Source organism: Schistocerca serialis, chromosome 1, assembly GCF_023864345.2.
Source record: "Schistocerca serialis cubense isolate TAMUIC-IGC-003099 chromosome 1, iqSchSeri2.2, whole genome shotgun sequence".
Taxonomy (NCBI): Eukaryota; Metazoa; Arthropoda; class Insecta; order Orthoptera; family Acrididae; genus Schistocerca; species Schistocerca serialis.
The window spans coordinates 539152280-539169448 of NC_064638.1; the positions used below are offsets into that span (position 1 = coordinate 539152280).

Consider the following 17169-nt stretch of genomic DNA (forward strand, 5'->3'; position numbering starts at 1 on the left):
TGGAAGTGGAAATGGAGTTGGGAGCAATGTGTCAACTGTGACAGGACTGGAGTAGAAAGTGCTGTATGGGTGGATTGGGCAGGTCTTGCACCTGGGTTTTCCACAGGAGTATGATCCATGTGGCTATCGGTTGTGATTGGGAGCTGCATAGGGAAGGATGATGATGTTTGGTTTGTGTGGCTCTCAACTGTGTGGTCATCAGCACCCGTACAAAGTCCAAATTTTTACACAGGCCAATTTTTACACAGCCAAATCCAGCCACTGTCACGAATGATGATGATGATGATGATTAGGAGGAGGAGGAGGATGACGAGGATGACGACAATACCCAGTTCCTGGGCAGAGAAAATCCTGAATGCAACCAGGAATTGAACCCAGGACCCCGTAATCCAGAGGTAGCAACACTAGCTGCTAGACCACAAGTTGCGGACACATAGGGAAGGACTGGGATGTGGAGGTTGAGTGGGTGATGGAACACCACTTTAGGAGGGGTGGAAGTATCTAGGGTAGGATGTCCCTCATTTCAGGACACGATGGTAGGTAATGAAAGCCCTGGCGAATGGTGAAGTTCAGTTCTTCCAGTCTGGGGTGGTGCTGCGTGATGAAGAGGACACTCCTTTGTGGCTGGTTCTTGGGGTGGTAGGAGGATTGGGAGTGTGAGGGGAAATGGCATGGGAGGTCTGGGGGATGGTGCTTGTCTGTGGAAGCTTTGGTGAGACCCTCAACATACTGAGCAGGGGAGTTCTTGGTACTGCAGACACTCCGCCCCCAGGTTGGCCAGGCTGTATGTGAGGAATTTTTTGGTGTGAAAGGGGTGACAGCTGTTAAAATGCAGGTACTGTTGGTGGTTGGTGGCTTTAATGTGGACAAAGGTTAGGATGGTGCCATCAAAGAGGAGAAGGTCAACATCTAGGAAGGTGGGATGCTAGGTTGAGGAGGACCATGTGAAGCGGGTGGGAGTGAAGGTGTTAATGTTGTGAAGGAACGAAAGTTGGGTGTCTTGGCCCTGAGTCCAGATCATGGAAACATCATCAATGAATCTGAACCAGATTAGGGGTTTGGTGTTTTGAGAAGCTAAGAAGGTCTCTAGATGGCCCATAAAAATGTTGGCAGGGACATCTTTCACTGGTAACACTAGAAATTAATAGACAGAGGAACTCTCCAGTAATAGTGATAATGGTCAATGCAGTAAACTCTTGTCTCCCACAAGTAACTCTTCTGTGAGTTTACTTAGCAGATGTTATGTAAGTTTTTAGTTTATCTTGCTCACACCATTAAGTGACTTGGCAAGAAATTGGTTTATGTATTAGTTTGTGATTGAGTTGTTAAAATTAAATTTTGTAAGCAATATAATTGAGGCACAAAAAGCTTTCTTACTCATCATAAAATTTCTCCTGCACTGTTTAAATACATGCATAAAAAAGTTTTGCTTCACGCTGGTTCCCAGAACTCCTGAAGATAGACGTTGACTGTGGGTATTGTATCACAGACTCAGACCCTTTGACTGTTCAGAGATGTCACTAAACCTGCCCAAAGACGTAAACAACCATACATGAGCAGCACCTATTAGACAGAGGGGGTCCGACAGCCAATCAGTTCCAGTCATTCCACTAGGTAGGAGGTACACGGCTAGTGTTGTCTGTAGATCAGCCATGCCTAGATGGTCAATACTGTGGTTTGATCGTCTGTGCACTGTTACTTTGTGCCAGGAAGGGCTCTCAACAAGGGAAGTGTCAAGGCATCACAGAGTGAAACAAAGCGATGTTGTTCAGACATGGAGGAGACACAGAAAGACAGGAACTGCCAATGACATGCCTCACTTAGGCTGCCCAAGGGCTACCACTGCAGTGGATGACTGCTACCTACAGATTATGGCTTGGAGTAACCCTGACGGCCACGCCACCATGTTGAATAATGCTTTTTATGCAGCCACAGGATGTCCTGTTATGACTCAAACTATACACAATACCCTGCATGATGCACAACTTCACTCCTGATGTACATCGCGCGGTCCATCTTTGCAACAACGACACCATGCAACACGGTTCAGATTGGCCCAAAAACATGCCGAATGGACCACTCAGAATTGGCATCACGTTCTCTTCACTGGTGAGTGTCGCATATTCCTTCACCCAGGCAGTCATCAGAGTTGTGTTTGGAAGCAACCCGGTCAGGCTGAACACCTTAGACACACTGTCCAGTGAGTGCGGCAAAGTGGAGGTTCCCTGCTGTTTTGGGGTGGCATTATGTGGGTCTGACGTATGCAGCTGGCTGTCATGGAAGGCACCTTAATGGCTATATGATACATGAATGCCATCTTCTGACTGATAATGCAACCATATCGGCAGCATATTAGCGAGGCATTTGTCTTCATGGATGACAATTCATGCCCCCATTGTGCACATGTTGTGAATCACTTCCTTCAGGATAACAACATTGCTCGGCTAGAGTGGCCAGCATGTTCTCCAGACATTGAACATAGATTGTAAAGGGCTGTTTATGGATGACGTGACTCATCAACCACTCTGAGCTATCTATGCCGAATCGCCATTGATGGGTGGGACTATCTGGACCAACAGTGCCTTGATGAATTTGTCGGTAGTATGCCACGATGAATATAGGCATGCATCAATGCAAGATGATGTGCTACTGGGTACCAGAGTTACCAGTGTGTACAGCAATCTGTACCACCATCACTGAAGGTCTCACTGTATGGTGGTACAACATGCAATGCGTGGTTTTCATGAGCAATAAAAAGGGTGGAAATGATATTTATGTTGATCTCTATTACACTTTTTTGTACAGGTTCCGGAACTCTCAGAACCGAGGTGATGAAAAACTTTTTTTTTGATGTGTGTAGAAATAAGTAAGTAGTGGCTCCTATAGTGAAAATACAGGTATAAGAGGAGCTAAATGGCTGTTGCAGAATGAGCTGTCAACATCTTATACATTGCAGATAACACAGAAAATAGGCCTTTACAGTTGGAAAGTAGTAATCACATATATTTGTCACCTTTACATTCAGAAAATAGTAATCATATGCGTTTGTCCTCTTGTTTGATAGTCACAATTGGAATTTTCTTATGTGGTCAGGAGACCTCACTGCAACATTTGATTCTTACTCTAAGAAGATATTGTAATAACTATTCTGATTTTTTAGGCAAGTTGTCAGCATTTATCTTAATCTGCAGCACAAGCAATGATTTGATTTCAATATTGTTTACTGTAGACTTGTCTTTTTCATTGAATGCAAACAGTAATGCTTCTTCCTAAGGTAATTTATTTTTTGCAACATTTTCATGTGAAAAAATTCCAAGTTCAGTTCTGAAAGCAACAGTATAATAGTAAAGATTAGATATGCTTGTTTTCAGTAACAAGGGAATGGAATTGTTGGTTGGACAAGACTGGAGAGACTTCTTTGATGTTATAATTGTCCAAGCACGAAAACCACGCTTTTTCACAGATGAATCGCGACCTCTGAGACTGTATGATATAGATAATGAAATTCATGTATGGGACCGTGTTTTGAATCTTGAGAAAGGAAAAATCTATTGTGAGGTAGGCTGAAGTTTTGTAGTGCTTTTTAATTACATAAACTATATAAATAATTTGTACCCAATCTTATAGAAAAGTGTGGACCTTTCTTCATCTTACTGTAAATTAACTCACTTCTGACATGACTTACAAACAGAAAAGTATGTGGATGTATTGCCTGTTGGATTCTGTCTTGGTTTCTATGGCCGATGTTTGTTTGCTGATTTTTCTGATGTATCGCCAACACAAGTGGCTGGCATTTTCAGAGCTTCACCCTCCATTGCTGCTGGTGGAGTTGAGTTGAGCTCATAGCTGGAGATTACATGTACCTGTTGCACCAACATCCGAGGGGTTTCCCTGATTATTACCACTGTGCTTCTCTTCTTGCTACTTAGAATGGTCATTTACTGAAATATGGGAATGTAGGATCTGTTCACCATAATGCTTCCTTCTTTCTTGCTGAAGCTAGGAAAGCCTCAAGACGAATGGAATTCCCATATTGCAGCAAATGACTGTTGGTGATGGCCAGAGTAGAACCACAGTGGTGATGATCATGGAAAAGCTGACAGACATTGACATGACAGGTGCATATAATCTCTGGCCGTGAGTTGACTCCAATCCACCACTAGCAGTGGAGGATGAAGCTTTGATAATACCAGCCACTTGTGTTGGTGATACATCTGAAAAATCATCAAACAAACATGAGACAGAAGGGAACAGGCAATATGACAGCAACAGGTCACAAAAGCCTGAACTATGTAGAAAAGTATATATTCCAATAAATTTAGTCATTGATAAATCCAATGTTAATTAAATCCAGTAGGAACACTATCTAGTGTGATCATATAAAATAATTTATGAGTGAATGTTTTTGACAGTCTTCTATGAAAATCACCATAGAAAGGCTTAGTTGTTATTTGTTTCAAACACTTAAAACTTACTGAAGATTGCTGCTGTTTGTTATCGACTTCTCATATTCCATTGCACTTGTCATTAATTGTCCATCTCTTGTTTTCAGGGAACTGTTAAACAGTTACAGGAGATGACTGGATGGTTTGGACAACAGGTTTTATATTTTGGTGATCACCCATACAGTGACCTGGCTGATGTTACTCTTGAACATGGATGGCGCACTGGGGCTATCATCAGTGAGCTCACGGTAATTATTTTGTAAGAATATTTACAATTTTCATTGTTCTATAGCACATGATTACACAAAAAATATGAGGCTGTATCCACAAATAAGTGAGCTTCTGTGCAGGTGGTACAAACCTTATATAAGGGACTGCAGAAAAGTAAATCCAAGAGTGTAATACACTTCATGGAAAAAATCTCTAGTGAAAGAGCAGAAATGAAAAGTATTTGTTTCTAATATTTTGTCACAAAATATGTCGATGACAAGAAGTAATGTTCAGATAGGAATATTAAGTTGCGTACACACTTGTGAACAATATGCTCACTCAGGGAAATAAAGGTGGATAGAGTCTTGCTTTAGCATTCTGTGGGCCATACTGCCTGTGAGCACATAGGGGCATCTACATCCACATCTACATCTACATGGATACTCTGAAAATCACATTTAATTGCCTGGCAGACCTTCACAATTCTCTATCATCCCAATCTCGCTTAGCGCGCAGAAAGAATGAACACCTATATCTTTCCATACGAGCTCTGATTTCCCTTATTTTATCATGGTGATCGTTCCTCCCTATGGAGGTTGGTGTCAACAAAATATTTTTGCATTCAGAGGAGAAAGTTGGTGATTGGAATTTTGTGAGAAGATTCCGTCGCAATGAAAAATGCCTTTCTTTCAACGATTTCCAACCCCAAATCCTGTATCATTTCTGTGACACTCTCTCTCATATTTCACGATAATACAAAATATGCTGCCTTTCTTTGAACTTTTTTGGTATACTCTGTCAGTCCTATCTGGTAAGGATCCCACACCGCGCAGCAGTATTCTAAAAGAGGATGGACAAGCGTAGTGTAGAAGTCTCCTTAGTAGGTCTGTTACATTTTCTAAGTGTCCTGCCAATAAAACGCAGTCTTTGGTTAGCCTTCCCCACAACATTTTCTGTGTGTTCCTTCCAATTTAAGTTGTTCATAATTGTAATACCTAGGTATTTAGTTGAATTTACGGCTTTTAGGTTAGACTGATTTATCGTGTAACCAAAGTTTAACGAGTTTCTTTTAGCACTCATGTGGATGACCTCAAACTTTTCGTTATTTAGGGTCAACTACCACTTTTCGCACAATTCAGATATTTTTTGTAAATCGTTTTGCAGTTTGTTTTGATCTTCTGATGACTTTATTAGTCAATAAACGACAGCATCATCTGCAAACAACCAAAGACGGCTGCTCAGATTGTCTTCCAAATTATTTACGAGGGGAGTTCAATAAGTAATGCAACACATTTTTTTTCTCGGCCAATTTTGGTTGAAAAAACCGGAAATTTCTTGTGGAATATTTTCAAACATTCCCGCTTCATCTCGTATAGTTTCATTGACTTCCGACAGGTGGCAGCGCTGTACGGAGCTGTTAAAATGGCGTCTGTAACGGATGTGCATTGCAAACAACGGGCAGTGATTGAGTTTCTTTTGGCGGAAAACCAGGGCATCTCAGATATTCATAGGCACTTGCAGAATGTCTATGGTGATCTGGCAGTGGACAAAAGCACGGTGAGTCGTTGGGCAAAGCGTGTGTCATCATCGCCGCAAGGTCAAGCAAGACTGTCTGATCTCCCGCGTGCGGGCCGGCCGTGCACAGCTGTGACTCCTGCAATGGCGGAGCGTGCAAACACACTCGTTTGAGATGATCAATGGATCACCATCAAACAACTCAGTGCTCAACTTGACATCTCTGTTGGTAGTGCTGTCACAATTGTTCACCAGTTGGGATATTCAAAGGTTTGTTCCCGCTGGGTCCCTCGTTGTCTAACCGAACACCATAAAGAGCAAAGGAGAACCATCTGTGCGGAATTGCTTGCTCGTCATGTGGCTGAGGGTGACAATTTCTTGTCAAAGATTGTTACAGGCGATGAAACATGGGTTCATCACTTCGAACCTGAAACAAAACGGCAATCAATGGAGTGGCGCCACACCCACTCCCCTACCAAGAAAAAGTTTAAAGCCATACCCTCAGCCGGTAAAGTCATGGTTACAGTCTTCTGGGACGCTGATGGGGTTATTCTGTTCGATGTCCTTCCCCATGGTCAAACGATCAACTCTGAAGTGTATTGTGCTACTCTTCAGAAATTGAAGAAAAGACTTCAGCGTGTTCGTAGGCACAAAAATCAGAACGAACTTCTCCTTCTTCATGACAATGCAAGACCTCACACAAGTCTTCGCACCCGAGAGGAGCTCACAAAACTTCAGTGGACTGTTCTTCCTCATGCACCCTACAGCCCCGATCTCGCACCGTCGGATTTCCATATGTTTGGCCCAATGAAGGACGCAATCCGTGGGACGCACTACGCGGATGATGAAGAAATTATTGATGCAGTATGATGTTGGCTCCGACATTGACCAGTGGAATGGTACCGTGCAGGCATACAGGCCCTCATTTCAAGGTGGCGTAAGGCCGTAGCATTGAATGGAGATTACGTTGAAAAATAGTGTTGTGTAGCTAAAAGATTGGGGAATAACCTGGTGTATTTCAATGCTGAATAAAACAACCCCTGTTTCAGAAAAAAAATGTGTTGCATTACTTATTGAACTGCCCTCGTATATAGATAAGGAACAGAAAAGGGCCTATAACACTACCTTGGGAAACGCCAGAAATCACTTCTGTTTTACTCGATGACTTTCCATCAGTTACTATGAACTGTGACCTCTCTGGCAGGAAATCACAAATCCAGTCACATACCTAAGACAATATTCCATAAGCACGCAATTTCAATATGAGTTACTTGTGTGGTACAGTGTCAAAAGCCTTCCAGAAATCCTGAGATATGGAATTGATCTGAAATCCCTTGTCAATAGCACTCAACACTTCACATGAATAAAGAGCTAGTTGTGTTTCACAGGAATGATGTTTTCTAAACCCATGTTGACTGTGTGTCAATAGACTGTTTTCTTCGAAGTAATTCATAATGTTCAAACACAACATATGTTCTAAAATCCTGCTACATATCGACTTTAACGATATGGGCCTGTAATTTAGTGGATTACTCATACTACCTTTCTTGAATATTGGTGTGACCTGTGCAACTTTCCAGTCTTTGGGTACGGATCTTTTGTCGAGCGAACGGTTGTATATGATTGTTAAGTATGGAGCTAGTTCTTAAGACAGCAATCATCACTCCTTTTGGTGCATTTGAGAGCAAATTTATGACTTTTGGACTCGAGAACACTGCTCAAACATGGCATCACTTCATTGACTCAGCGCTACAGGGCCTAACTTTTTCTTTCGTTTTTTCAATCATTGGCAGAGCATCATCAGCATCATTTAACAGAAGTATTTAAGTTGCTGGAACACTGTGGTGTCATCTAAACACTGCTAAATGTGTCTTTCACCAGCCCCAAGTGAATTTCCAAGGACATCGGCAGGATCACTACCATTGCAAGAGAGTATTTCACAACCAAATACGGGCAAGGAATTGCATTGATTTATCAGCATGGTAAATTTTTATTGCTGTCACTTACCACAGCCTGCTGAATTACAGGAGCTGTTAATGGCAGTGCTCACTGGCCAGAAGAACAAGAGTAACTTGGCTATACCATGAACTATGTATATGTGTGGTGCTTGAAGTAGCCAAAAAGAGGTTCACAGACACCAAACTACTGCCTCATCCTGAGCCTACTGCACCTTGGCACCAGTAATTGACACTAGCCAGATGGTGACTCATGCAGTATTGCATTGACGGTGTAGTGACGCATGGCAACCATTCGCGTTCTTCTTGCACAAATTATCACTCTCACAAAATCTGTGGAGCACATATGACAGAGAACTTCTGGCTATTTATGAGTTTGTCAAATACTCAGGCATTACCTAGAAGCTAGAGACTTCATTATCTACAATGACCACAAACTGGCATCGTATGATTTTTGCCAGAACAATACGAATCTTCCACCTAGGCAACACAATCAGCTAATGTTCATCTCGTGGTTCAGCATGATGTCTGGCACATCTCTGGCATTGACAAAGTGATGGCTGATTGATTGTCTGAATGTCCAACTTTTCCAAATTCCAGGCAATTATGTCAAGCTACACCGTGACATAACTACATCAAAACCATGGCTGTTCCTATCTATTTCTCACAGTGGGGATATCTTCAGTATGCTACACATTGATGTCATCAGTCCATTGCCATTATCTGACAGCAAGTGCTACACACTTACAATTAGGTTGTTACACCTGCTGGCTGGAAGTTGCACCGGTGGACAACATTACAGCAAAAACCCTCGCTTTCATTTTCAGGCCGTATTGGCTGTTGTGCTTGAGATGTCCACTACACGTCATAACAGACAGAGGATGACAAATTGAATCCAACCTGTTTGACCAAATCATGAAGTTTTGTAGCACAGCTCATCATAAAACAACATGCTGCCATGGGGTCAGTAATAGGATGATTGAGAAATGGCACCACTAACATCAGACAGCAGTGATGTGCCACAATTCTGAATGGACCAAGGCCCTTCCCATGGTATTACTCAGCCTCAGAAAAACTTTCAAACCAGATCTAGACACTTCTTTGGCGTAACTGGTGTATGGCAAGATGTTGAGGCTTCCAGGAGAATTCATGGAAACAAACGCTCCATCATAACCAAGGGAGGATCAACAGAAATTCTTATGTTGATTGCAAGAGCACGTGGCCTGAATGTGTCCACACCAGCTTCACAGACACAGTACAGCTACCACCTTTGTGCATCAAGACTTGAATGCCTGTTCACACATCATATTCACTTGCTAACGTGTACCTCAAGATCTGGTCGCTGCGTCCACTTTCCAGACCGCTCGTTTGAATAACACTTGGCTTTCACCAAGGGGGCTGATGTGCCAACATAGTGCAGTTACATGGTATTGTGTCACACATACCATGTGACCGTGTGTGTGTGTGTGTGTGTGTGTGTGTGTGTTTGTTTACAAATACCATGTGACTGTGTGTGTGTGTGTGTGTGTGTGTGTGTGTGTGTGTGTGTTTGTTTGTTTGTTTACAAACAACACACCATCAAATATTTTGCACCAGACACCAGAGGCACTGTGTTTTGGGTGAGTGTGTTTTTGTTTTGTTATACTTTGATTATGCTTTTTGTATATTTTGTATCTTCCATGCAGGTAATTAGTTTGTGCATAGTTGTGAGATAATTGATAATCTGTTCCCTGCATGTTATGATTTTGAAGCGCAAGCTCAGAATGGTTGAACAAGACGTGTTTTTTGCTGCCTCTTGTAGCTGTGATCAATAAAACTACTGTTAATTGTTTGAGGGAGTTTTGTGTAGCCTGGTTCTGTCATATCGAGTACATGCAGGTTCTAAAAGTCAAATTATAGTCTGCTTAGCTTCTAGCAATACTTTTCTTGAGAATGTGGAGACATAGCAAGAAAACATAATTTGCCACAACAGTGTGAGGTGGCTGAGTCTGGGAAAACTGTTGAAAAGAATGGGCATTGCAGAATAAAATCCTCTTTATTTCTGGGCATGAAGGAGATATCTCATGATTGTGTTACAAAAATATGATGTGAGAATGGAGATATGAATTTGTGTCTGCACCTGATTTGTTTGAGAAACTGAATGAAATGAGTGTGACATTGCACAGAAAGAAGTTGTTTGCCCATGAAATGTGTAAAATCTTTCAAAGCAAAACTTGATCAGTTTGTAAGGCAAAGCAGTAAAGATAATTATTGACATTTTCCTGTGTTAAGAAAAAATGCCCCCCCATGAACCATGGACCTTGCCGTTGGTGGGGAGGCTTGCGTGCTTCAGCGATACAGATAGCCGTACTGTAGGTGCAACCACAACGGAGGGGTATCTGTTGAGAGGCCAGACAAACGTGTGGTTCCTGAAGAGGGGCAGCAGCCTTTTCAGTAGTTGCAAGGGCAACAGTCTGGATGATTGACTGATCTGGCCTTGTAACAATAACCAAAACGGCCTTGCTGTGCTGGTACTGCGAACGGCTGAAAGCAAGGGGAAAGTACAGCCGTAATTTTTCCCGAGGGCATGCAGCTTTACTGTATGATTCAATGATGATGGCATCCTCTTGGGTAAAATATTCCGGAGGTAAAATAGTCCCCCATTCGGATCTCCGGGCAGGGACTACTCAAGAGGATGTCGTTAGCAGGAGAAAGAAAACTGGCGTTCTACAGATCGGAGCGTGGAATGTCAGATCCCTTAATCGGGCAGGTAGGTTAGAAAATTTAAAAAGGGAAATTGATAGGTTGAAGTTAGATATAGTGGGAATTAGTGAAGTTCGGTGGCAGGAGGAACAAGACTTCTGGTCAGGTGACTACAGGGTTATAAACACAAAATCAAATAGGGGTAACGCAGGAGTAGGTTTAATAATGAATAGGAAAATAGGAATGCGGGTAAGCTACTACAAACAACATAGTGAACGCATTATTGTGGCCAAGATAGATACGAAGCCCACACCTACTACAGTAGTACAAGTTTATATGCCAACTAGCTCTGCAGATGACGAAGAAATTAAAGAAATGTATGATGAGATAAAAGAAATTATTCAGATTGTGAAGGGAGACAAAAATTTAATAGTCATGGGTGACTGGAATTCGAGTGTAGGAAAAGGGAGAGAAGGAAACATAGGTGAATATGGATTGGGGCTAAGAAATGAAAGAGGAAGCCGCCTGGTAGAATTTTGCACAGAGCACAACATAATCATAACTAACACTTGGTTTAAGAATCATGAAAGAAAGTTGTATACATGGAAGAACCCTGGAGATACTAAATGATGTGTTGGTAAATGTGCCAACACCTTGTAGATAGAGGAGGCCGAAATGGAAGCTATCTAACGCAGACGGGCGTGAATTCTGGAACAGGATAAGTATTGAATTCTAGCAAGAAAAGTATGCAGCTCCTCGAATACTTAACTTTATTCGATCATTGTGGTACATCGCTCTTGATAATACAAATAAGACTATCTTCAGATACGGTTAATGGCGCCTTGCTAGGTCGTAGCCATTGACTTAGCTGAAGGCTATTCTAACTGTCTCTCGGCAAATGAGAGAAGGCTTCGTCAGTGTAGTCGCTAGCAAAGTCGTCGTACAACTGGGGCGAGTGCTATATCGTATCTCGAGACCTGCCTTGTGGTGGCGCGCGGTCTGCGATCACACAGTGGCGACACGTGGGTCCGACATGTACTAAATAGACCGCGGCCGATTTAAGCTACCACCTAACAAGTGTGGTGTCTGGCGGTGACACCACACTAAAAGGTATCAGATAGATTATATAATGGTAATACAGAGATTTAGGAACCAGGTTTTAAATTGTAAGACATTTCCAGGGGCAGATGTGGACTCTGACCACAATCTATTGGTTATGACCTGTAGATTAAAACTGAAGAAACTGCAAAAAGGTGGGAATTTAAGGAAATGGGACCTGGATAAACTGAAAGAACCAGAGGTTGTACAGAGTGTCAGGGAGAGCATAAGGGAACACCTGACAGGAATGGGGGAAAGAAATACAGTAGAAGAAGAATGGGTAGCTTTGAGGGATGAAGTAGCGAAGGCAGCAGAGGATCAAGTAGGTAAAAAGACGAGGGCTAGTAGAAATCCTTGGGTAACAGAAGAAATATTGAATTTAATTGATGAAAGGAGAAAATATAAAAATGCAGTAAATGAAGCAGGCAAAAAGGAATACAAACGTCTCAAAAATGAGATCGACAGGAAGTGCAAAACAGCTAAGCAGGGATGGCTAGAGGACAAATGTAAGGATGTAGAGGCTTATCTCACTAGGGGTAAGATAGATACTGCCTACAGGAAAATTAAAGACACCTTTGGAGATAAGAGAACAACTTGTATGAATATCAAGAGCTCAGATGGAAACCCAGTTCTAAGCAAAGAAGGGAAAGCAGAAAGGTGGAAGGAGTATATAGAGGGTCTATACAAGGGCGATGTACTTGAGGACAATATTATGGAAATGGAAGAGGATGTAGATGAAGATGAAATGGGAGATATGATACTGCGTGAAGAGTTTGACAGAGCACTGAAAGACCTGAGTCGAAACAAGGCCCCCGGAGTAGACAACATTCCACTGGAACTACTGACGGTCTTTGGAGAGCCAGTCCTGACAAAACTCTACCATCTGGTGAGCAAGATGTATGAAACAGGCAAAATACCCTCAGACTTCAAGAAGAATATAATAATTCCAATCCCAAAGAAATCAGGTGTTGACAGATGTGAAAATTACCGAACTATCAGTTTAATAAGTCACAGCTGCAAAATACTAACACGAATTCTTTACAGACGAATGGAAAAACTAGTAGAAGCCGAACTCGGGGAAGATCAGTTTGGATTCTGTAGAAACTCTGGAACATGTGAGGCAATACTCACCTTACGACTAATCTTAGAAGAAAGATTAAGGAAAGGCAAACCTACGTTTCTAGCATTTGTAGACTTAGAGAAAGCTTTTGACAATGTTGACTGGAATACTCTCTTTCAAATTCTAAAGGTGGCAGGGGTAAAATACAGGGAGCGAAAGGCTATTTACAATTTGTACAGAAACCAGATGGCAGTTATAAGAGTCGAGGGACATGAAAGGGAAGCAGTGGTTGGGAAGGGAGTAAGACAGGGTTGTAGCCTCTCCCTGATGTTGTTCAATCTGTATATTGAGCAAGCAGTAAAGGAAACAAAAGAAAAATTTGGAGTAGGTATTAAAATTCATGGAGAAGAAATAAAAACTTTGAGGTTCACTGATGACATTGTAATTCTGTCAGAGACAGCAAAGGACTTGGAAGAGCAGTTGAATGGAATGGACAGTGTCTTGAAAGGAGGATATAAGATGAACATCAACAAAAGCAAAACAAGGATAATGGAATGTAGTCTAAGTCGGGTGATGCTGAGGGAATTAGATTAGGAAATGAGACACTTAAAGTAATAAAGGAGTTTTGCTATTTGGGGAGCAAAATAACTGATGATGGTCGAAGTAGAGAGGATATAAAATGTAGACTGGCAGTGGCAAGGAAAGCGTTTCTGAAGAAGAGAAATTTGTTAACATCGAGTATAGATTTAAGTGTCAGGAAGTCATTTCTGAAAGTATTTGTATGGAGTGTAGCCATGTATGGAAGTGAAACATGGACGATAAATAGTTTGGACAAGAAGAGAATAGAAGCTTTCGAAAAGTGGTGCTACAGAAGAATGCTGAAGATTAGATGGGTAGATCACATAACTAATGAGGAAGTATTGAATAGGATTGGGGAGAAGAGAAGTTTGTGGCACAACTTGACCAGAAGAAGGGGTCGGTTGGTAGGGCATGTTCTGAGGCATCAAGGGATCACCAATTTAGTATTGGAGGGCAGCGTGGAGGGTAAAAATCGTAGAGGGAGACCAAGAGATGAATACACTAAGCAGATTCAGAAGGATGTAGGTTGCAGTAGGTACTGGGAGATGAAAAAGCTTGCACAGGATAGAGTAGCATGGAGAGCTGCATCAAACCAGTCTCAGGACTGAAGACCACAACAACAACAACAAGAAAAAATGAAGTGCCTGAAAGTACTTCTGCTAAGATGAGGGATCATTTGCAGAGTTTTGAGGCTTCAGGACTTTAAGAAAACTGAGCCTCAGGCCAGTTCTCTCTCTTATTCCATCACTGCTATACTGGCAGAGCACCTAAATAGGTGCAACTTGAAACTACTGACATGCAATCAGGTCACTTTGTGAAAGAAGTATTCAATTCTGAGCCTTTTGAAAAACTTTGTTTGGTGAAAAAATTCCATATATGATAGAAATTACTTGGAAAATGTTCCTTCTATTCGGGTCTACTTATACACACATCAAAAAAAGTTTTGCATCACGTTGGTTCCAAGAGTTTGGAACCTGATCAGAAAACTGGAATAGAGATCAACATAAACATCATTTCCACTATTTTTATTGCTCTTGAAAACCATACATTTCATGTTGTACCATTACACAGCGAGACCTTCAGAGGTAGTGGTCCAGATTGCTGTGTGCACCACTACCTCTAAAACCCTGCAGCACGTCCTCTTGCATTGATGCATGCCTTTATTTGTCATAGCATACTATCCACAAGTTCATCAAGGCACTGCTGGTCCAGACTGTCCTACTCCTCAATGGCGATTTGGCATAGATTCCTCAGAGTGATTGGTGGGTCACGTCATCCATAAACAGCTGTTTTCAGTCTATCCCAGGCATGTTTGAAAGGGTTCATGTCTGGAGGACATGCTGGCCACTCTCGCAGAGCGATGTCATTATCCTGAAGGAAGTCATTTACAAGATGTGCACGATGGGGGCGCGAATTGTCGTCCATGAAGACAAATGCCTCACCAATATGCTACCGATATGGTTGCACTATCGGTTGGAGGATGGCATTCAAGTATCGTACAGCCGTTATGGCGCCTTCCATGACAGCCAGCTGCATACATCAGCACCACATAATTCCACCCCAAAACAGCAGGGAACCTCCATCTTGCGCACTCACTGGACAGTGTGTCTAAGGAGTTCAGCCTGACCGGGTTGATTCCAAACATGTCTCTGATGAGTGTCTGGGTGAAGGAATATGCGACACTCACCAGTGAAGAGAACATGATTCCAGTCCTGAGTGGTCCATTCGGCATGTGTCTGGGCCAACCTGTACCATGCTGCATGGTGTCGTGGTTGCAAAAATGGATCTCGCACAGTTTGAGTCATAACAGGATGTCCTCTGGTTGCACGAAAAGCGTTATTCAACATGGTGGCATTGCTGTCAGGGTTCCCCTGAGCCATAATCTATAGATAGCAGTCATCCACTGCAGTAGTAGCCCTTGGGCAGCCTGAGCAATGCATGTCATCGACAGTTCCTGTCTTTCTGTGTGTCCTCCATGTCTGAAAAACATCGCTTTGGTTCACTCCATGATGCCTGGACACTTCCCTTATTGAGAGACCTTCCTGGCACAAAGTAAAAATGCACACACGATTGAACTGCAGTATTGACCATCTAGGCATGGCTGAACTACAGACAACATGATCTGTGTACCTCCTACCTAATGGAATGACTGGAACTGATCGGCTGTCGGACGATGTCTAATAGGCACTGCTCATGCACGGTTGTTTACATCTTTGGGTGGGTTCAGTGACATCTCTGAACAGTCAAAGGGACTGTATCTGTGATACAATACCCACAGTCAACGTTTGTCTTCAGGAGTTCTGGGAACTGTGGTGATGCAAAACTTTTTCTGATGTGTGTATTTGTGAGCAAAGTTTTTCTTACTTGGAGACCAACAAGAGTAAATATAGATGTTCTTTGAGAGACGTTAACTTACAGGCTGTGATGAGAATCCAACAAGCAATATCGCTCATGATTTCAAATTTTTTTTTAGAAAGGGGCATTACAGTAAATTTGTCTCATTAAACTGATTATAAAAGTCAATGTACATGCAGCTGTAGGTTGTATGAAATTAGCACAAAAATAAACTGAATAAGACTGCCACTGTTTTATTTTATTTACTTTTATTGATTTTTGTGGTATACTTTATACCTTTGTTGAAATGCCAAGTTAACTACCGAATGCAATCATTTTAAAAGTTGTGGCCCTCCACTAAGCTTCACTTCCACAAAGGGCCCCTGAGCCAAAACAGTTGCCCATTCCTGCTGTACAGGGTTGAATAATTTCCTGTAATGATTTTGAGTTCACCAATTAAAAATTCTGGAATCTGAATATGGAGTATTAGCTCCAAAATACATTAAAGCTACTTATTATTCAGTATTTACTGACTAATGACAGAATTTTGTGAAAGAGCAAATAACTTCTAACTCAGTGAAGTTTGTATGTACAGAGTGAACCAAAACTCCACCGATAAACTTTCAGACATGATAGTATGAACTAAAACAAGAAAAAGAGGTCTGGTAAACATGGCTCTAAATTTATACCTTAAGATCTATGACCACTTGTTCAGTAGAACAGATGTTTTTCAAAGTAGTGAAGGTGAATAAGTGCTCATAGCTCTTAAGATATGCATTTTAGAGTCCGTGTTTACTAAATGTTTTTTCTTGTTTTGGCCCATACTATCACCCATGAAAAATTATTGTTGGAGTTCTGGTTCACCCTGAATGTGTTTTTTCTAAGTATTTCAAATTGTTTATGAACAAAATTTTCACAGTATAAATTTGGAGTCAGTTATGCTAACACCTGTTTGTATAATTTCATTTAAAGTTTCTGTTGTCAGTAAACAGTATATCTCAGTATGACTTGTTGCACTCCTTTTGTTTCAGATTGTTTGTCATGTGGTCTTTGTGTATGATAAAGAGTTAAAACTATAAGGAAACACTCTGCTGTAATTGTCTTGGGTATGAAGCTGTTGCCATTTAATTTTACTACACTTAAATCTAAGGGACAATTCCAGTTACATCCAAGAAGTCAGATTCAGATTTGGTGTCTATTCACTGAATACAATGATGCTGCGACAGAAAGGACATATTCCTATATTAGTGACAAAAATGGCCACTGAGCAGTTCATAGTGATTTATAATAG

General features: G+C 41.6%; 1 protein-coding gene across 4 annotated transcripts in view; it reads left to right on the top strand.

Moving 5' to 3' along the window:
• Positions 1-17169, top strand: part of LOC126475027 (5'-nucleotidase domain-containing protein 3) — a 137894-nt gene that overhangs the window by 55037 nt on the left and 65688 nt on the right. For all 4 annotated transcript variants that reach the window (XM_050102571.1, XM_050102579.1, XM_050102595.1 and 1 more), the window contains exons 6-7: positions 3372-3558; positions 4553-4693. In XM_050102571.1, the coding sequence (XP_049958528.1) occupies positions 3372-3558; positions 4553-4693 (328 nt within the window). The remainder of the gene's footprint in view (positions 1-3371; positions 3559-4552; positions 4694-17169) is intronic.